Genomic DNA, 20957 nt, shown 5'->3' on the forward strand with positions numbered 1-20957 from the left:
TCTTCTTGGTATTTACTTATCTCTGAAAAGGTTAATCTGTTAATTTAGTTGATTATGGCTCACAGCTAATGAAAATCCAAACTATATAAAAAAGTTCAACACAGAAATGTGGGCCTACTAAATGTATGTCCTTGTACTGTACTGTTCAAGCACATGCACATGCGCTTGGTACTTGTTTAGGGCTTCTTTTGTATGAATTGAGGTGATTCGGCTGTGGTTCTGCCGAGGTGTTAATGAAGCCCAGTTTGCTTTAATAGCAGCCTTCAGCTCTCTGGTATCTCATCTTCTTCCTGACAATACCCCTATAGTTTTCCATGTAGCTTAGGTCAGATCAGTTTTCTGGCCATTCGGTCACATTAATATAATAGTCATTAAAACAGGTATTGGTCCTTTTGGCAGTAAGACACAATAAGATAGACTTTATAATCTCACAATAGAGAAATTCAGTTGTTACAGCAGCTCTTAGTAACACAAAAGTAGGGTGCTGGTAGTTAGGATATGTGCAATTAAAGAAAAACAAGGTAAATGTGCAAAAACGAGTAATAATAATAGAATAAAATAAAATAATTTATCTTCAATAAATAGTGGAGGTGGTTGTGATTGTGGTAAAGTGACAATGATTGCAGGTATTTGCAATTACAGAGGTTATTGCACGAGTTATTATACAGTAGTTATTATACAGTAGTTATTACACAGTGTGGAGCCAAGTCATGCTGGAAAATAAAATCAGCATCTCCATGAGGTTTGTCAGCAGAAGGAAGGTTGAACTGCTCTGAAATATCACAGTAAATGATTGCGTTGACTGTGGACCTCAGAAAACACAATGGACCAACACCAACAGATGACATGGCCCCTCAAATCACACTGGACTTCAAGCAGCTTGACTCTGCTCTCAGTTCTTCATCCAGACTCTGAGACATTGACTTCCAAATTAAATGCAACTTTTACTTTCATCTGAGAAGAGAACTTTCGACCACAGAGCAACAGTCCTTCCCCTGTTCTCCTTATCCCAGGTAAGATGCTTATGGCGCTGTCTCTGGTTTATGACAGTTGTAGCCCATGTTCTAGATACATTAGTGTGTGGTGGCTCTTAAAGCTCTGACTCCAACTGCAGTCCAAACCTTGTGAATTTCCACAAAACTCTTGAATGGGTTTTGCTCCATAATCCTCTCAAGGCTACATTTATTCTTGTGGTTTGTTCACATCTTGTACCGCACTTTTTTCTTCCACTCAGCTTTCCGTTAATAGGACACAAGCAAGTCAGCAAGTCAGCAGTCATCCCCATACGTTTAGAGCATAACATAGCCATGATATAACATTTCGGTATTAAAAAACTTTCTGAGAAACTAAATCTATGGTTTTTATTGGCTGTACGCCATAATAATTTACAGAAATTAACGCTTGCAATATACCACTCGGTGTGATACATTCATTTTATGCGTTATCCTTTTAACTGAGCTGCTGAAATAAACAAACTTTTTGAAAAATAAATTCTAATTGATTGTGATGTAAAGGATGATGCAGTTGTTTTTCTTTATTCACGTTTTATGCATGAATTCACGAAACAACACCGTTCAGCTCCAACATCAAGTAGCGTGAACGCTTCAATAATTGTGTACGGGCCCTTTAAATGAGGGCGTGGTTTATTCAACTGCTGTCAAGAAACGTAGCTTGTGACGTAACCGCAAAGTAACGGCGGATATTTTCAAAATGGAAGAAATGTCAGAGTTTTGGAGGGGAACTGGAGCTCCAAGTTTGTTTACCCTCTGAGAGCTGCGGCTCCGGGGCTTCATGCTTTCGGCCGATCGAGGAACATTTTTACAAACCTGCGCGGACCTGCGAGTTCGAAACCCGGCAGCATGAGCGTCTCAATCGGCGACAAGATTGAGGTGAGTCGCTTTGTTAGGCTAACCCACACAGCTAGCCTTGACTGTGGGTGGTGCATTTACCGAGTGTTACACTAACAAGGGGTGCTGTGAGCTTCGTTTACACAACTAGATGGATTCTAAGCGCTGTTTATCTCAGAACAAAAGTCTACGGATTGAGAAAATGTGTTTAGAAATGTAATAAAGCTGATTTATTATCTGAGAAAGGACAATAATGGGCTGGAATTAGTTTAAGCTAACTCAACCTGCGCTGCTACACAACAGATTGCTATGGCATTATTATTGTTATTATTGGGATGATCGAGATAAGCTTAATATAATGATCAATAATAATGTCTCTAATATGCCATTAATAATAACGACGATGATAATAATAAGAATGGTAATGTTTCCATGCGGCAAAAGTACTGTAGTAATAATAATAATAACAATGAATTATTATTGTTATCTGTTTTTGACTGGCCATATAACGGTCTCCAGGGACCTCATCAGTGCATCACCCCGCTGCCTGGAAACGGCACCTTCCTCTCCTCATTAGCGGGAAGAAGCCGGGATAATCAGAGGGTTTTGATTGGCCAGATGACAGCGTCAGGTGTTTGACAGTTACGGTTTGTTGTAGTGGGATTTGGTGTCGTTAGGTGCTAATGTGACCGTTCCTAAGATCATTCAGCAGCATGTCGCAGGTTAGAGGGACAGTGATGTTTGATCAGATTATAGATTATTTCTCCAAAAGTTACTTTGAGACCAGGCGAGATGAGAAGGACAGTGTTTCATATTTTGAAGCAGCGCGTATTGAGGTAAAGATCGTTCTGCAGGATTCAGATGCTCACCTGAAGTCAAAATATTTAAAATCAGTTTTTATATCATATTTTTTCCTTCTGTGCTTGTAGGATTTTAATGTCCTCACCCTCCTAGGCAAAGGCTCCTTTGCATGCGTTTACCGGGCAAAATCTGTCAAGACTGGATTGGAGGTTGCCATCAAAATGGTAAGATCATTTTTGTCTTTCATAGAAATGCAAGCTGTCGCCAGCAACTGGCAGTTAAAGTGTAGACTTGAAAGGTTGGATTATTTAACTTTAGTTACCTCCCCTGGGCCTTCCTTGGCTCCCTAACTACCCACAAAGAAGCTCTCAGTGGGTAACATCTTGTTCTCTGACAGATGGGCTATTAGCTCCCGGACTGTCCCACAGTGCACGTTAATCCGTTATAGAGGGGGTATAATTATCTGTGTTATTTCCATCTGCAGATCGACAAGAAAGCCATGCAGAAAGCTGGTATGGTCCAGCGTGTGACAAATGAGGTGGAGATTCACTGCAGACTGAAACATCCTTCTATCCTTGAGGTATGGTCTGCAGGCTAATGCCAGTGTTTTATAGGTGCTACACCACAGTTCAACACATTAGCGTACAATACATACATATCAAACTGTTTGACTCAACGTCTCTTGCCTTAACCAGCACACCAGTTTGTGATTGAGAATTACAACCCGATATTTGTTTAAATCCAGTCTTTCTGTATTTATGTTATCGTTACTCTTAATCGTGTATTTATATTATAATTTTTTAAACAGCATACCTTTAGTTTTATTTAAATATAATTTATTTAAGTCAAACCATAGTCAGTTTAACCACTGTTGTTGTAACTAATACCAAACGTTGTCGGTATTATCTGCTAATAACACATTTTGGTGATCTTGAGACCTTGCTTCAGTCTTTGATTAACAAAATAAATAGCTTAATTTCTATTCTGCTGTATTTTATGGCATGCAGTTCTATTCTATTCATGGTGACTCTAACAAGCTATTTATTAATTAATACTAATTAGTTGTGCTGTCTGCTCTGGTAGAACCCTAGCCAGTTCCTCTGGACAGTCCTCTGGTATCTCATTCAAAGAACTTTAAAACTAACCTTTTGTCATTATTTTTAAGATTTTGTGTTTTAGAAGTCTTTATTCAGAGTATTTTAGACAAACATGCAGAGAAATGGCGAAGACATGCAGCAAAGGTCCAAAGGTCTGGAGTTAAACCCCTGACAGCTGCATGGAGCAATAACAGCCCGGTCTACCTCTATTTATCACACGGCGCTCCAAAAGTGTAACTTCTTGAAAACCTCAGTGAACCATGGTACCCATGCATAACTTCAGCCTTTAGTCCTAAAATACAGGAGCTAAATTTACAGTGTGCTGAGTTCCCTTTTCCTCAGGAGTATTTTGCTCAAAGATTCAATTTTTCAGCCAGTGACCAGACTGAGCTACACACACAAGATTATCCAGAGAAGCTGGCAGTAGGGATTACACTTCTGTGCATTTCTAGCAGTCTTTTTAATATAAAATTCAGAAACATGTATTTCCCATTTACATGAGTGCATCACGTCTTTCTAAAGCTCTACAACTACTTCGAGGACAGCAACTATGTGTATTTGGTGTTGGAGATGTGCCACAATGGGGAGATGAGTCGGTACCTGAAGGAGAGGAAGATGCCTTTCTCTGACGATGAAGGTGGGCTGCAAGTTTCTGCTTGTATTTATTTAAAAGCTGTAAAAACTATGTTCCAGTTGATGTTTTATCACATATATCTTTTTAAACTGTGATTTTATTCTCTTATTGCAGCTAGACATTTCATGCATCAGATAGTGAAGGGAATGTTGTATCTACACACTCATGGCATCTTGCACCGTGACCTGACGCTGTCCAATCTGCTGCTGACCAGCAACATGAACATTAAAATAGCAGACTTTGGCCTTGCCACCCAGCTCAAGCTCCCAAATGAAAAGCACTTCACCATGTGTGGGACCCCCAACTACATCTCCCCCGAGGTCGCCACGCGCAGCGCTCATGGCCTGGAGTCTGACGTCTGGTCTCTGGGGTGCATGTTCTACGCCTTTCTCATGGGGCGCCCTCCTTTTGACACTGACACGGTCAAGCACACTTTGTCCAAAGTCGTTCTCGGGGAATATGAGATGCCGAGCCATGTTTCATTAGAAGCTCAGGACCTGATCCACCAGCTGCTCCGGAGAGACCCGGCCCTGCGGCCCAGCCTCTCTGCTGTTCTAGACCACCCCTTTATGACACAGAGCCTGCTGGTCAGGACCAAAGAGCTGAGGCTGGGCGACGACAGCTCCATCGACAGCGGCATTGCAACCATCTCAACAGCGTGCACCTCCTCCACTTCAGCTAGCAGCGGCACCCGTCTCCAGCGGCGAACCAAGCACGTGATTGGTCCAACTCTGCCTAACCGCATGACATCCGTTCCTCCACGCCAGCCGAACAGCTTCGAAGACGGGGACCAGTTGCACCAGCAGTATCCACCGGACAGTTTCTGTAGAGAGGGCAGGGGTCGGGCCGCTCATGTTGAAGAGAGTGGACGGCCGTATTCCAGGTTCCTCAGGAGGGCTCACTCATCAGACCGCTGCGGTCCTGCAGAACCAGGACAGACCTCCTCGCAGCATGAGCTTGAGAGATGTCATTCAGAGGAGACTCTGACTGCTGTAGGACGACCCCTCTTCCCTTCATCCTCCAGTCCGCATCCTTTTTCAGATCATGGCAGGCATCCCTCTCCTCCTGTAAAACAGGCGGCACAGTAAGACCTCAGTTTGTTTGCCTAATCTTCTCTTCGTATCTCAGATTGAGATTTATAGGATATCACTTTGTGTTTCAGCTCAGGCTATCTGTCAGCTCAGATGGTTTATCCACCAACCTCCCAGTATCAGGACCTCGAAGGAGTTTCTAACTGGCTCAACAGTGACGGTATCTTTGCTTTCTGATCTGTGTGTGGGTGTTAGATCAGGCCTCTTATTAATATTTTCCCTCAGAGTAATTTTAAGGGTTTTTCTGTTTTCTCTGGTTATAAAAAAACTGACTGAAGTCATGTTTCTTGGCAGAAGTCCTTCAATCAGTCCATCAGATGCCTCAGAGTGTGAGGTTAAAGTGTTGTTGTGTCCTCTGACTTAGGATCAGGACCAAGGCCCACAGACAGCAGTAGCTGCAGCTTCCACAGCAGAGGACCTTCAGGGGTTCACAGCTCCTGGTCCGAACCCACGGGCCGAGGTCTGCATCAGCACCTGTATCCTGAATCAACCCGAGAGATCCCACCGGGAACAGACTACCAGCCTCCTCACAGCAGGGAGCAAAAGCCTCCTTCAGCCAAACCCAGAGGGGAGAAGCAGAAGAAAACTCTGAGAGACGTCATGCCTCCTCTGTGTGCCAACAGACTGAAGCCCATCAGGCAGAAGACCAAAAACGCAGTTGTAGGAAATAATTCTTCTTTTTCAATACTCTGTGATTAGTGGTGATGCTTGCAGATGCTCAGTTGTCTTTTTTTCATTAAGGTGAGCATCCTAGACACAGGTGAAGTCTGCATGGAGCTTTTAAAATCCCAAAACGGCCAAGAAAGGGTTAAAGAAGTCCTGCGGATATCCTGCGATGGCTCCATGGTACGGTTACATGATGCACGCTTTGCTATCCATACGTTTTCATCTAAATCTTTCTATAACTGGTGTTGTTGTAGGTCACAATATACCAGCCTAATGGTGGGAAGGGCTTTCCTGTGCTGGACTCCCCACCAGCGCCCCCAGAAGATATACTCATTTGCAGCTACGATGACCTTCCAGGTACTTAAACACACCTGACACTAGTGAATGTCTGAGACTGGAAACTATGCCTTCGTTCATCATGGAAACTGAAAATGAGGCCTTCATGACTACAGCGAGTAAAATCAGTCTTAAACATATAACTGATTTTTTACTTAGACATATTTCTAAAGCTGAAATTACCATAAAATTCATGCAAAGGAATCAACCAAACCACAGATGTCCGTAAACTGGGTTTCGTATAATTTCAGTAATCGTGTTCAACACGATTACTGAAATCTATTTAATACTTTGTGCCTTAAAGGTCTTTGTTGGTAATGACATCTTCAAGTTATCTTCTGTATGGTGGAAGTAGTTGCATGCTTTGATCAGGTGTGATTTTGGCCAGGTCTTGAAATCCTGAAGGTTCTGTGGACCCCCTTCTATGAACTCTGAGCTTTGGTTTTTTCTGTAGATTGTCTACAGGATTCAGGTCAGGTGATTGCCAGGCTTCTATTTTTCTTTTTCTAAATCCAGCTGAGAGTTTCCTTGAATTTGTGTTCGGGATCATTGTCTTACTGAAAGATCCACATTTGTTTCATCTTCATGATCCTGGTAGATGGTAGCAGAGTTTTCATCACTAGTTTCCGATATGCAAGAATACTTCATTACAATGTCTCCTTTAGAAATATATCGAATTCGGACACTGGTGATGTGTTCTTTACTTATTTTATTCGCTGTTTCATTAACTAGAAATGATGCCTTCATGAACCTTTTGTTTTGCAGAAAAATACTGGAAGAAGTACCAATATGCCTCCAAGTTTGTGCAGCTTATAAAATCCAAAACTCCTAAAGTGACTCTTTACACCAAGTACGCCAAAGTCATGTTGATGGAAAACTCCCCCGATGCAGACCTGGAAGTCTGTTTCTATGATGGTGAGCCCCAGATGTTTGGCAGATGTGGGGTTAGTGCTGCAGAGGAGGCTGAGCTGACTCCAACTCTTATCTTTTAGGAGCAAAGACCCACAAGACCTCCGAACTGGTGCGAGTGGTGGAAAAGACTGGGAAGTCATACACCGTGAAGGGAGAAGTGGGTCTGGGCGGCCTGAGCCCTGAGAGCAGGCTTTACGTGGAGCTGTCCGACGAGGGCCATAGCATGTGTTTGTCACTAGAGGCCGCTATAACGGCAGAGGAGCAGCGAAGCACGAAGAAAGTCCCCTTCTTCCCCATAACTATCGGCAGGTAGGGAGAGAGAGAGCGACATTGTGTTTTATAAATAGAGGGATTCTTCTTCTTTAACTGATGTGTAATAGTTTGTGTTAACCTTGAAGGAGACCGGCCAGTTCAGAGTCTCCATCCTCCGTGCCATCTCAGCAGGTCCCTCCTGATTCAGTGACACCACCTAAACCTCCACAGATCTCTCCTTCAGTAAGACTCCCAGCCTGCTGAGTGAATGCAGCTATTATCTGTCACATGTGGTTGGAGATGTTTTCTTGTTGGGTTTTTTTTAAATCCATTTTTGTTTATTTGCAGATGATTTCCTACGATGGGTCGGACTTCACCTCCGCCAGCATGAGTAAGAAGGGCTCTCCGGTTCGACAGGAATTGGTTCAGAGCGCTGGAAAAGTGGTCAAGTCAATATTTGTGCCTAATGTTGGATGGGCATCGCAGGTTAATAATAATTAGTGAACGATCTAAATATTCTGATCAAATGAAGGGCTGTATCTGTTGTTAAAGTGTTGGGTTTTTGTTTGTGTCGCTGAAGCTGTCTAGTGGAGAGGTGTGGGTGCAGTTCAACGATGGCTCTCAGCTGGTGGTCCAGGCGGGAGTGTCCTGCATCACGTACACATCTGCAGAGGGCAGGATCACCAGGTATGAACTATGAAATCTGTCATCTGCCAGAGTGGAAGCTGGGATGCAGCTCAGTTAACAACAGTGGTGTCTAGACCATAACAAATGTCAGAGTAACAATCCTCTACACAACTCAGCTGATCCAGGTCTGGAGAAACTGCAGCCCTCTCCATTTGAAGTACCCCAGCCTCCAGCAACCGTTCCCTTGATACTGGGAGCACGGTTAGTGTGGGCATTGTCATCCATTAAGATCAAATCAGTCCCTTGTTGCACATGCAAAGGCACAATGAATGGATCAATGCTGCTATTCAGGTAGTACCGGCTTGTCACAGAACCACTCACAAGCTGTAGGCCGTCACTTCTGCTCGGTATGAATCAATTTTCACATTAATCATGTTGTTCTGGAACCAAGATGCAGCTGTCTTATGGGTTTGTTTGGGATCGACTTGTTGAAAGACCCATTTCAAGGCCATTACCTCTTCAAGTATTCGAATGTATTCAATCTGATCCACGGTCCCTGGTGTACGACCAATAGAACCAACACCACTGTGTGAGAAACATCCCATATCATGATGCTTTGGCCACCATGCTTCAGTGTCTTCAGTGTACTGTGGTTTGATTAGTGTTTGTCAGAAGCCCCTAGACCCGAAACACACATTCTTGTTTTTATCAGTCCAACAAATGTTGCTGGTTCAGTCATATAGAATCAGCAGCATGTCTGTGGGTTTTCTATTACACTACTACAACCATCAATAAAATTATTTGCCATTTAGAAATATAATTTCCACCAGAAACTGACTGATCTGGGTAGTATGTTGGTGCTTTCTGAAATTTCATCCGAATATCCCTGCTGGTGAGTGGAGTATGTCGGACGGGTTCCTCGGTTATCCCTCTGAACAATGTTCTGTTCCAGCTTCTAAGACCGGTCTCCTCCGCAGGTACAAGGAGAATGAGAAGCTGCCCGAGCACGTCAAGGAGAAGCTGCACTGCCTCTCCACCATTCTTGGACTGCTGGCAAACCCGACGCCTCGTCACCCCACGGCTCACTAGCTGTCCGCAGAGAACCACATTAGCATTAGGAACCTTCTGAACCTCTCCCTCTCTGCTGTTGCTGTAAATATTCTGTGTGTTGGCTGTTTTTACATGTACAGAAGACTAATAATGAAAAGATTTTATTTTTATAACGTATAGTGTCTAAGGTAGCTCAGTTGGGAACGTTTCCTGTCTCATGAACTTGCTGATGCAATAAACATCTGGAGGTGGAGAACTGAAGATCTGATCGAGCAGTTTTCTCTTCACACTTTGTTTTTTATTATTATTAAGACATTTTCTATTAAACGTAAAGAAACTGAAGCTCACTGACCTCACTTAAAGAGTTTATAACACCTAAATGATTAAATAAAACAGGTCATCATATTAATTAAGACAAGAGGTTTCACATGTTTATTTTGCCGTTTGAACTGGCCCTGTAATTAAAAAAAGGTCAAAATCGTGGATCCTAATTACTGAACTCTTACAAAACATACTATACGCAATTAAGCCTCGGCGCATACAAACATTATAGAAGACACCCAAGAAGTAAACATTGAGGTGAAGCTGGGACACAGTCTGGGATGCAGATTATTTTTACCAGAACGAAGCACGAGGAAGGAACAGCACAGCGCCGTGCACGGATATCAGCCTTTCCTGGTCAGAACAGGGATGCATTACATTCTCCTGAACCTGGTGTAATTCCCATCACCTCACAGGCATCCAATCAGGTTGTTTATGTGGATTCATATGTTCTGTCCCAGAGAGATGCTGATGAGGAGGCTGAAGAGACAATTAGGGACGATTAATTGATAAATTGGGGTGGGGGGAAACCAGGAGGAATGATCTCTGGGACATCAGAGTTGAAGGCAGGCTCAGAGGAATGCAATCATTAATAGACTGAACCGCAGTACTGGTTTACTTTGATCAGCAACATGCGAGCTATTTTACTGTAAAATATCCACATGTTCAAAAGCATTACTGCTCTTATTTATATAAAACATTTTCCCATAAAATCTCAATAAAATAAAGTTACTCTCATTAGATGTCAAGACAAAAGTATAAACAAACTGGAGTAAAAAAAAAAAATCACAGTGAACATTGGGAACAAGACCTGGACCTCCTCCCATCACACGGATACAGCAGCTGGAAGAGGAGCCGGGTCAGAACTGAGCACGGAGCGAAGCGACTGACTGGAGTTCTGCAGCGACGGGAAAACTACTGATTTACCCCGGTTCTCTGGGAATCCTTAGACATATTCAACCTTAAGATATTTAGGATTTTGTTTTAATCTTTTCAACGTGACATGCTTGTTTAAGGAGACAATCGGTCGACTGGAATACTGGAAAACAACCCTGAAATTTCTCTGCAGACATTAGAAAAGGGGAATGTGGTTGCAGAGAATCAAACCGAGACTCAGATGCTGCTTGTTGGAAGCCAAACACCTGGTGCTGGGTAGAAGGAAATCAGCCAAACGGTTGCAGAAACGCCACAAAACTTGGTCACGTGATCAGGACTCTTGAAAAGGTTTTAGTTTCTAATTTCATGGCACTTAGAGAAACAAACCAACCCCAAAGTCCTCAGCCGGTCTCAGTCTGCAGCAGCCTGGGATCTGTGGAGCGATGTTGTAATGCCGTCTCTTTTCCCTTTAACTTCCACAGAGTCATGAGTGGTTCTGACCCGAGAACGAGCCTACAGGAACAGGACCTGTCACTTTGTGGATGTGCTTCAGTCTTAGGATGCCTGTCAGGCTGTCCCTCATCTGGACCCTTTCTTTACAGATATCCCACACAGGAGAAAACTGAAATCAGCTGTTAGGTTCCCAAAGGTTCACATTACAGTACTGTTAGAATCTCATTGGACAGAACCAAATGTACAAAAAGGCAGAGAGGAAAGAAGCTTACACCCAATCACCAACAGTTTCAGTAACCACAGAGGAAAAGGCCTATTTTTGATTAGATAAATTATTAACATCGTAATTACTCTGATTATTATTCATCATTGTTATTATTATTACTGTCACCACTGTGATTTGTTTGTTTAGGAATCAAGCGGGCCGGGCCGGACTCAGTCACTGGGAGGACGCCTTTGTAGCTATCGTGGAGACGCAGTGCTGCTGGAAGTTGGGCGACATGGCCGAGTTGCAACCCAGTCTCTGTAGCTCTTTCCCTCGCACGCTGCTGCAGCAGCAGCACGGGCCCTGAGGGGCGGCGCCACTGCTCACCGCCAGGCCTTTGGGCTGCTCGCCGCCGGGAGCGAAGTCGGGGTTGTGGCTCTGCAGGAGGCCGCTGATGTGGCTCAGCAGGTCGTTGAAGAACTCTGGGACGCCCTCGTAACCTGAAAACACAGACGAACGTTCAGGAAAACAACGCGAATGAACAACATGTTGATATTACAAGAAAAACAATCATTGCATAACGTAGATAACATCAAATAAATTGGAGATTCACTTGCTCTGTTATAGGTTTAATGAGTGTGGAGGATAAAGGGTTAAGGAATAGTTCTTAAAAGTCTGCAAACCTCAGCAGAGGGCCTTAAGTATGGAAATAATCAAATGTTTTCCGTCTTTTTAAATGTTTTTCCAGATTTTTACTACATGCATTTCTTTGTTTACGCATTTGCCGGAAGCTTTTATCCAAAGTCCAAAAGATAATGTAATATCATAGTTACCATAAAAGCTACTTAGAGAGAAGTCCACTAGTCGGGTTCTGTCAGGGGTGACTGTAGAAACACTATAGGCCTGTGTTCTGGTAGCGCTCTGCAGTCTGGATTGTCTTGAGTGTGGTGTAGGAACTGCTAGCTGACAATCCGAGTGACCCAGCCTTTTTGAGAGCTGGTCCATTAAGCTCTTTGTAGGCTAACATCAGCTAAGGGAGGCCAGTGGAGCTCAATGAACAAAGGAGTGACAGTTGATCTTTTAGGCTGATTGAGGACCGGATGCGCCGCCGGGTTCATCTGCAGAGGTTTCATAGCACCGGCTGGGAGAGCAGCCAGGAGGGCGCTGCAGTAGTCATGACAGGAGGTGACCATAGAGGGCACCAGGAGATGGGTACTGTGTTGGGTTTGGTATGGTCTGATTTTTCTTATGTTTTTAACAATGCAAAGTGGCATGATTGAGCGATGGAGGCAACATGATCTTTAATAGTCCGCTGGCCATCGATCATGACACACAAGCATGAGCAGGAGAAGTATGCAGTGAAAATCCACTGCTGTCTGTAAAAGTCCAGTTCTGTTGGGTGGAGCATAGGTTAGCAGTATTTCCGTTTCTCTGGTGGATAAACCTGTTAATTTCTTCACTCAGAATATTTCTGCTCTGATTTATTAGGTTTCGAGTTTAAGGATTCATTTTTAGCTGGTTTGACCTGACGAAAACGGGGCGGCTAAAATAAAATGCCACAGTGAATTCAAACCCAGCCTAAACTCGGAGGCAGCTTTGATCAGAACAACGCTGCAGCTCTGTGCCGTCTCCATGTGAATACTTTGATCTGAAACAGCTCAGGATTACAGAAGCGACAGGAGGCGATCTTTTTTATACGGCTGCTCACACACACACACACACACACACACACACAGAGCGAGACACACACCAGAGCACAAGGCTGCAACAAAGCAACAAGGCTCTGTCTAAACAGCGCTCCAGTCCCTGAGCAAACAACCAAACAGAGATGAGTTAAACCACCATAAACCGCCTCTGTGGACGTACCGGGAAACGCATTGATGTCAATGACCGCGTGTTGGCCCGTCTGGTTGTTGATGATGACGTCGATGCCGAACAGGGACACGCCCAGAGCCTGCCGCAGTGACCTGGACAACTCCCTGATGACATCATCGCAGGGTGGTTGGGACACTCCCTCCACGTTCTCTCTCTGAGGTCAACATGAAAGGTGTTTACCAACAGCAGCATTCACAAGCAAACAACAAATATCAACAGTAATTACATGACGACATCTCGGACCCACCGAGGTCAGGTCTGAGGAAGACTCTGGTTTGGAGACGTTGTGGCTGTTGAAGAAGATGGCTTTCCTTTCTGAAAGTGGAAGAAGAAATAAAGGAAAGCACAACACAGTTAAGATTCACATCATGGACTGTAGGTGGCAGCAAAGGTCAGCAGTTCCAATAAGTCAAACAGGCAGCTGTTACATCAACTCAATGTTAGTTTTATCAAACCGTTATAAAATATTAGATGTGAAAACAAACGTGTCAGGATAACGGCAAAGGTCAAATAATGCTTAATAAATGCAGAGCTTTTAAACTGATTTAATTCGCATGCTTTGATTTGAACCATATGTTCATTGAACCTTTTACCTTTCAGCATTTTACTTTTTCAGTCATAACAAAAAACACTAAAATAAAAAAGGAGCCTTTTTTACCTGTTTGGTTTCTAGACCAACCTTGAATTTTAAGTTAAACAATGGTTCTTAAACTGAGTCTAAAATGCAGTAAAACAGCCAATTTGGAGAATGTTTTATAAACAAAGTTCACAAATTAGGCTTTAAATATTCTGCATTCAGTCTAAAAAAGTTAACTTCTTATTTCAGAAGTTTTAAAAAAATCTGGATTTTGAAATTTAACTGATCCAAGTTCGTCCAGGTGTTGAAATGTAGACATTTTGTAATGCAGATGGTGTGGAAACTGTGCTGAAAGGATCAGACTGCGTTTTAACTGGGGAAAGCTGTGTCTGCAGATCATCGCTCACAGAGACCTTTAGCTTGCTCCTCCTTCATACATTCTTTCTAATTTGCACAAAGTGCAGCACGGCCCGAAGCTGCAGAGGAGAAAATCTAAACCTGTGATTTTCAAATGTTTTGCAACATGACCCAAAAACGTCAAGCAGAGGTTACTTATGCGCCACAAACAATTAAATTAAATAAGTCTTTAATGGTGATTTCTTTTTTTACCTTCTCAATACTGAACTACAAATGTAAATGATTAATCAAACAAACAAACAAACAAAGGCTCAGCTGAAATCCTTGTGGATCCGAAACATTAAATAAGGTCCGGATAAAATAAAGGAGTTTAAGTTCCTAAAGTGTTTAGGTTAGATTTATTCTAATTTCCCAGTTTAGACATTTTTATGTGTCTATTCTCAGCAACAACAATGGGATATGGGCAACTCTCTTCAAAATCACTCGATGTATTTAGCAGATGTAACTGAAAATGTGGTTAATAAGAGACAAATATTTTGTACCGTACCTCACATTTTCAACTGTTTGAATATTTTTAGATTGTTGGTCAAAGTTTGTAAAAGGAATTTTAATAAGTGTCCATCTGCATCAACCGCCTGTGCAGGTTTGTACTGTTCAAAATTATTCTGAGGACCGCAAATGGCCCCAAGGCCGCACGTTTGACCTCCCTGGTCCATGCCCTGAAAGGAAGCTCTTCTGTTATCCTGCTTCATGTCTATTGCGGACCGAATTTCCCTGCTGAAAGTAACTGTTTGTGTGCAAAGATAAACAAAGCAGCTTACTACACTGGAGGTAGGAAACGCTTTGCATGATGGCCTCTACTGTGCAACATGCAAATAGTGGAGTCATCCGTCCAGAGGACAGCCCTGTGCTGGTAAAACTCCGACACGCTGGTGAGGAAAAGCCGTGTTTACTCTGAGCAAGACTAAAATCTGCTGCAGCCCTTAAAAGGCCAACAGGCTCTATCACAGGGACATTAGAGCCGTTTTTATGAGCGCTTTTATTGGGTGATCTGAACAAGCAGAGCAGATTGTACCGACGGACCGGTGTGGATGTGCGCCGCCTCTGGACTCCTCAGCCGCTGCTCACCTGCAGGACCAGCAGGGAAGTTCTTCAGGGAGGGCCTCTCCACCACAGTGTAGGACTCTCCCACTACAAAAACCTTGTACAGCACTGCGTTGTGGTTAATGAAGCTCTGGATCACACAGGGGGGCTTAACGTCCTTCAGGTCCTCTTCACTGAAGACAATGGCCATCTGTGGACAGAAGAAAAAAATGTTGCTGTTTGTGGTGCTGGTTTCAGCTGACACAAAGACACATTTATCTAATCCTGGTGTTTGAACTGAGTTAATGGCCAACCCTGTGACGGTACAAGTTCTCCTATCTACATGAAGCAAACTGTGTGCAGGTTCTGGGCTGCAGCTTCTCACCTCATGGGAGTTGGTGCCATGAGCCACACGTGTTTTGCAAACTGTGGAGGAAAATCAGGAGGGTCAGAACTCAAATGGACCTCCAGAATTTGCTGATTAAACTTGCTCTGTGGATAAAAGATGGCTCCATGTGGAGAGACTCACTGAAGGGGAATGTGAGACCTTGCAGCTTGATCTGCTCCAGCACCTCCGGGCTGCACTCCGTGTTGAGGACCATGAACGGAGGAGAGCAAATCCTCTCATCTAATAAAAACAGAAGAAGAAGAAGAAAGAGGATGTTAAAGCTACATATTCTTGTAGAATACCTAGAGGAGCAACAGTTAATCGTCCAGAGATCAGAACCGGTCCATTTTCCCTGATGGGCTCATAGATCACTAGGTCAAGTACTTTTTGTCCTTTACATTAAAAGCATCAAAACTACGAACTACCATCATTTCCCCTTTATAAATGCATCAAACAACAGCATATATTTTGATGCACTTTTTAATTGGTTTTTACACACATTTCACTGCCTTTTTATAAAGGCCTTCATTATGACTCTAGATTGAGCTGAAATAACCCTTTATCCCACAAATAAAGATCATTCAAACATGCAGTGTGAGTGATGGGGCCATATTTATTCAAATGCATCTCAGTTTACATTTGAAATAGTATCAAACACTGCCCTTTGTTGTGCCCCAGCCATGGGATGAAACATGGACTGAACTGTACACAAACTAAGTGGCTGGTAGGAAACAGCATCTTGAATTATATGCATTAACCTATTTTTAGTCCAGCCCAGGAAGGAGAAGTCACATCTGAAACGCCTGTCATGAAATCCATGAACAAAACAGTCTCTCAGCCACACCTATTCCTTTATGCTGCTGACTAGCAGCTAACGGAGAAGCGCGCATCAGCTGAAGGTCTTTGAAACTCGCTGGCGGGTATAAGACGCTACTACTTCGAAGAATCCTTAGATCCAAAGTTGACTACGATCTGGTGTTTATGTACTCGCCAATCCAGGATGACAAACGTTAAGTGACGCACTGCTGTTAGAGTATCCAGTATTCATGTAATTAAGACAAACTTGTCTTCAACGTTTCTTTCTGAGATTCTACAGAAAAGGAATCTGAGCAAGAGGTTCCCCAGATGAGACCAGCGGGTTTTCTCCACCCCTGAAAGAGGACAGCGTAGGAACCGCCAGCGCCGCACGTCTTCCGGCGTGACGGTTCTGTTAAATGCTTGGTTCCCAAGTATAAATAAACACTGAACTATCATTGCATAATTATATCGGTTATGGTTTTCAACCATCTTATTGGTTCCCTTGTTGCTTCGTTTGTACATAGTTCATTGGTTTATTTATTCCATATGTGTCCAGTGTTTGCCGTTTGCTCGAATCACTCTTTCATCTATTGTTCACCGCCATATTGGGCTGGTATTCACAGGGCAATACTTGACAGGCTAAAAGTTATTTAATTAAATGTCAAATAATATAAGCGTATTATTGTACAACACATTTAAAGTAACTGATTAAATTCTGCTAGTTTAGAACTTTGAAATATTTTTTAAAATATCCATATCTACTTAATAGCAATTTAAAGTGAATCCATATGTCGAACCGAACATGTCTTTAACGCCTTAAAATGTTACAGTTTAATTGACTCAAATATTTTTTTTTTCCACATTAATTTCACTAATTTTCCTTTAAATGTTAGATTTTATGTTCATTAGTTATGGTTTGTGAGTTAGTCAGTCAATAACAGATTAAATGTGTGTTAAAATAATAAATTAAGTCTTGATCTTATTGCTTACTAGCTCCAACAACCATTCAGTTTCAATGGAGGTGACAATATTCCGACCTTTAAAATAAATATTTCTTTGAAATCAGAATCAACTTCATTCAACCAATTTGTGCACAAAAACAAGGTATCTGACTTTGGTTCCACCTTGCTCTCAAAGAAGACATTTAAATCTATATTAATTGTTGAGAAATATGCTTTTTTTAATAATCTCCTCATTACTCCTTAATATTTTGTAGTGATTAAGAAAAGATTGGATAAATAATATTTAATGAGAGTGAAATACAATTATAAGAGTTCAGTAAGGTGTGCGTCAAATGCCTCATAAAAGGGCATAAACTTGTAATCCTTTCATTTTCAAAAAACATGCTGCACATTTTCTCCTACATTCAAGTCCTTCAGATTTTGGTGAAAACAATAAAGCAAAGGAAAACTGCAATATAAACAATGTAGCAAATTGTAGTTTCTGTTCCTCTGCATTTTTTTATTTTAATTTTCACTGCTCAGCTGGGAACAGTTTAACACCTGACTCATATGACAGGCTGTCGAGTGCAGCTCTGCAAACCCAACAAAGCATGTGAGCTCATCGTTCTCCTCCTCCCCTCACAAGCATGACAGTCATGCTTAATGTCAGCAGCATCACCTGAATTTTTGTCTGCAGTGTTTTCACCTTTAAATATACTGATTTGGAGTATGTTGTTCCGTGCTCTTTCAGTGACATGGCAATGTGACTGAAAGACGTGTTATGCAACGGAGTTTCAGGAGGAACTGCACGGCCCAGCAGCCACCATTAACGAGTCATCAGGTCAATCAGTCATCCATTACGGGTCTCCCAGCAGCGAATCAAACAGGAGCAGTTACAGCCCAAAGAGGTCACCGCTTCATCGGTGGAAAACGCTCGGCCTCTTTCTGTCTTATCTCTAACTGACAACAATAAAACCCCTGTTTACATCATGTCTTACGTCACTTCCTGCAGCGGAGAGATCCTGGCAGGAATAAACATCATCCAGTAGGCTTCATCATGCATATACGGTTATCTGCTCCTTACGTGTGCCGTAGATGAGGTAAATATCAGCCCAGATGAAACTGGACATTGCAGCCTGGGTCATTACTTATCTGACAATAAGAAAAGCAAACAGTAGAAGCTCAGAAAAGTGGATTTTTCATAAAACGAATAAAGAAGCGATAATGAAAATGAATTCTCGTTAGACGTATCACTGCAGGAAATGAGCGAGTGGGCCAAAGCAGGTAAAAAGCTGATCACAAGCACATAGTAGAAGAATGGCGGTCTTTGTGAGCCGGGGGCACCTCGAGCTCTCGGGCTTCAACTGTGCCGAGGTCAGCAGAACCTCACTGAGCTGAGCGCTAAAGTGATGGAGAAGCTGCTGCAGGACTGTGAGGGGAACAGGCAGGAGTTACTGTTATTTTACTCAGGTCCCAGAACTTTAGGTTTAATTTACCAACAAACCCAGAACTACAGCAGCATTTAAATTAAAAAGACAAACATTCACTTAGTTCAGACGTTAAAATAGTCACATTTTACAGTCGGCGTTTTATGAACTAAACCGAAAATGTTGGAGAAACTCTGAGACTCTAAGTTCCTAACTATTTTCTTTTGAAATTCCAGAAAACTCACATATTAGCCAGGATCCCTTTTATCCAGGTAAAACAATATCCAAAGTACTTTAATCCTGGGACTTTAGGGCTTTAAAAGGGGGCTATAATTTCTGAGGGTGGACTATAGATAAAGGATGACATCCAGGTCTAAATCAAAGGAAGAAAGATCGTATTTTTGACATACTAAATGTTTCCTTTCGGATCGGTGATTTCCAACCCGTTTCCCTGAGAGCTTCTCTTCTTACACGCCCATGTAACACATATTCCTGCTTGCACACATATTTCCTTGAATCCCATAAAATAAGCTTCCTGAATCGATCATTTTTGTTTTTTTATCGGTAATATAACAGCTGCCTTTTTCTTTCACACGTCTGTGGCATGACAGTTTGTTCACAATGTTTCATTCGGGATGCTGCGTCTGTTTACTGATCTCTATCTGAGGTGGGAAAATGTATGGGCAGGAAATACCAGTTTAATAAAAAAAAAAAAAAGTCCATTACAATTAGAACCATGTAATTATTTTTGAAACCGGTTTTAGTCCCATAAAACAAACTCATAATTGTCAGGTGTTTGTGTATAAAGGCAGCATGAGTCAATCAAAGTGTTATTTTCCTTTTGATCATTTTAGTGTTGTTTATTTAATACCTGCAGGGTAATCTTTAATTAAAATTAAAGTTTTTTACACAAAAAAATCAGTCAAAAGACAAGAAGTTGTAAGAATCTAAAATAAAGGACTGAAATATCACATAGTGGAAAGCTATTATTAACCTTTGTAGCCATTTTGGTTCTGCTGGAGTTTTTTTTGTTTTCGTGTTAAAAGAGAGTTGTTCCTCTCCACTGTTGCTACATGCAACTTCAGGAAGAGGGAGTGGTGCAAAGTGCACGGCGTCCTTTTACCAAATGGGATCATAAACTGAATTTGACTGCACTGAATAATATTCAGGACTAAAGTGGGACGCATGTAACTGAAAGTCCCTGGACAGGACATTTGTTGTGGATTGTCTCTGTATAAATAACCTGAATTAAAATGAAAATAATCAAGAAATCTCAGTCTTTTTAACGCTTCTGATCTTTTGTGTGACATTAAATTCCCTGCAGTTGTTGCAAACAGGGTTTCACACTTTTACATTCGCTCCACAACAGCTAAAAGCAGCCCAAACATGCCATGTATGGGTTTAAGATGATTTGGAGCACTGTGGTAAACGCAGCTGGGAGCTTCCCATCAGGCTCGTTTTATTTCGCCAGGACAAGAATAGCTACTTGATGTTTCACAGAAAACAACCTGAAGCTGCAACATCAACATTACATCAGTGAATCCCGACAGCTGCCGGTGTAAAAACATGTCAAACAAACCCGTCAGATGACTGAAACATTGTCAAACAGAGAGCGTTTCAGGTCCAGAGGTGAGGATTGATGGTAAAGAAAGCAGGGAACGGTGGATGGGAGCAGGAATGCTAGGCTCGCTGAAGGATCAATCTGTGGTTCTGTCTAAACACTGCACTCTTGGAGCAGACCCGATGGAGCCGACAACTAAACTGTCACCAAAGGTCTGTCACAACACCCCAAAGGTATGCTCATTTCCTCATGGTAGGTTTAAGGCTTTGAGAAAAGCATCATCTGATTTACGTTACAGAGATTTACTTTCAAGCTCACTCACAAAAAATCCCCACAGAACTTTCTCTGTTTGAAGAAAGCTCCAGGAAGTTAAATATTCTGGACTTAACTCAGAGGATTTTCTTATTAAACATCCAACTCTACTCAGAATTATGCAGAATTTAATTTAGAGAATTTAAGAAGTATCAGTTTTCCTTTTTCCAAATATTAAATATTTATTAATCATACAGTGGGAAAGAACACAGATCCCACGTTTCTGCTCATAAACAGCCGATGAACATGAGTGGACCTTTGATACAGCACACAGAAAAGTTCTGGTTTGATCGTCAGGATTCAGGAATTTTGTTTAATCCTGAGCACAGCGATGCTGCTTCACGGACAAGGTTACGGTCTCTAAAAACAGCCCAGATTTCTGGCACACACTGTTTCCCAGTGAGATCTACTGGTTCCTGCTGGGAAACAAACAGGCACCTTCTCTGGCTCAGAGAGGAAACATTAAAGCA

General features: G+C 42.3%; 2 protein-coding genes across 3 annotated transcripts in view; one reads left to right on the top strand and one right to left on the bottom strand.

Annotated features, from left to right (window-relative positions):
• Nucleotides 1–1688: 1688 nt before the first annotated feature.
• plk4 (polo-like kinase 4 (Drosophila)) lies at nt 1689–9574 on the top strand. Its single transcript, XM_047344702.1, has 15 exons — nt 1689–1889; nt 2777–2872; nt 3133–3228; nt 4268–4382; nt 4494–5463; nt 5542–5630; nt 5835–6130; nt 6212–6316; nt 6391–6493; nt 7238–7387; nt 7465–7693; nt 7783–7879; nt 7985–8122; nt 8217–8323; nt 9241–9574. Exons 1-15 carry the CDS (start codon nt 1860–1862, stop codon nt 9350–9352), a joined length of 2733 nt encoding a protein of 910 aa, XP_047200658.1. The 5' UTR covers nt 1689–1859; the 3' UTR covers nt 9353–9574.
• Nucleotides 9575–9718: 144 nt separating this feature from the next.
• itpk1b (inositol-tetrakisphosphate 1-kinase b) overlaps nt 9719–20957 on the bottom strand; it is a 33441-nt gene continuing 22202 nt past the window's right edge. Inside the window, exons 6-11 of one of the 2 annotated variants that reach the window (XM_047344703.1) lie at nt 15590–15688; nt 15446–15486; nt 15061–15271; nt 13291–13358; nt 13035–13197; nt 9719–11668 (exon numbers count right to left, since the gene is read on the bottom strand). In XM_047344703.1, the coding sequence (XP_047200659.1) occupies nt 11403–11668; nt 13035–13197; nt 13291–13358; nt 15061–15271; nt 15446–15486; nt 15590–15688 (848 nt within the window). In that variant the 3' untranslated portion in view covers nt 9719–11402. The remainder of the gene's footprint in view (nt 11669–13034; nt 13198–13290; nt 13359–15060; nt 15272–15445; nt 15487–15589; nt 15689–20957) is intronic. The other variant, XM_047344704.1, reaches the window with a different exon arrangement.

Source organism: Girardinichthys multiradiatus, chromosome 19 (genome assembly GCF_021462225.1).
Source record: "Girardinichthys multiradiatus isolate DD_20200921_A chromosome 19, DD_fGirMul_XY1, whole genome shotgun sequence".
Classification (NCBI taxonomy): Eukaryota; Metazoa; Chordata; class Actinopteri; order Cyprinodontiformes; family Goodeidae; genus Girardinichthys; species Girardinichthys multiradiatus.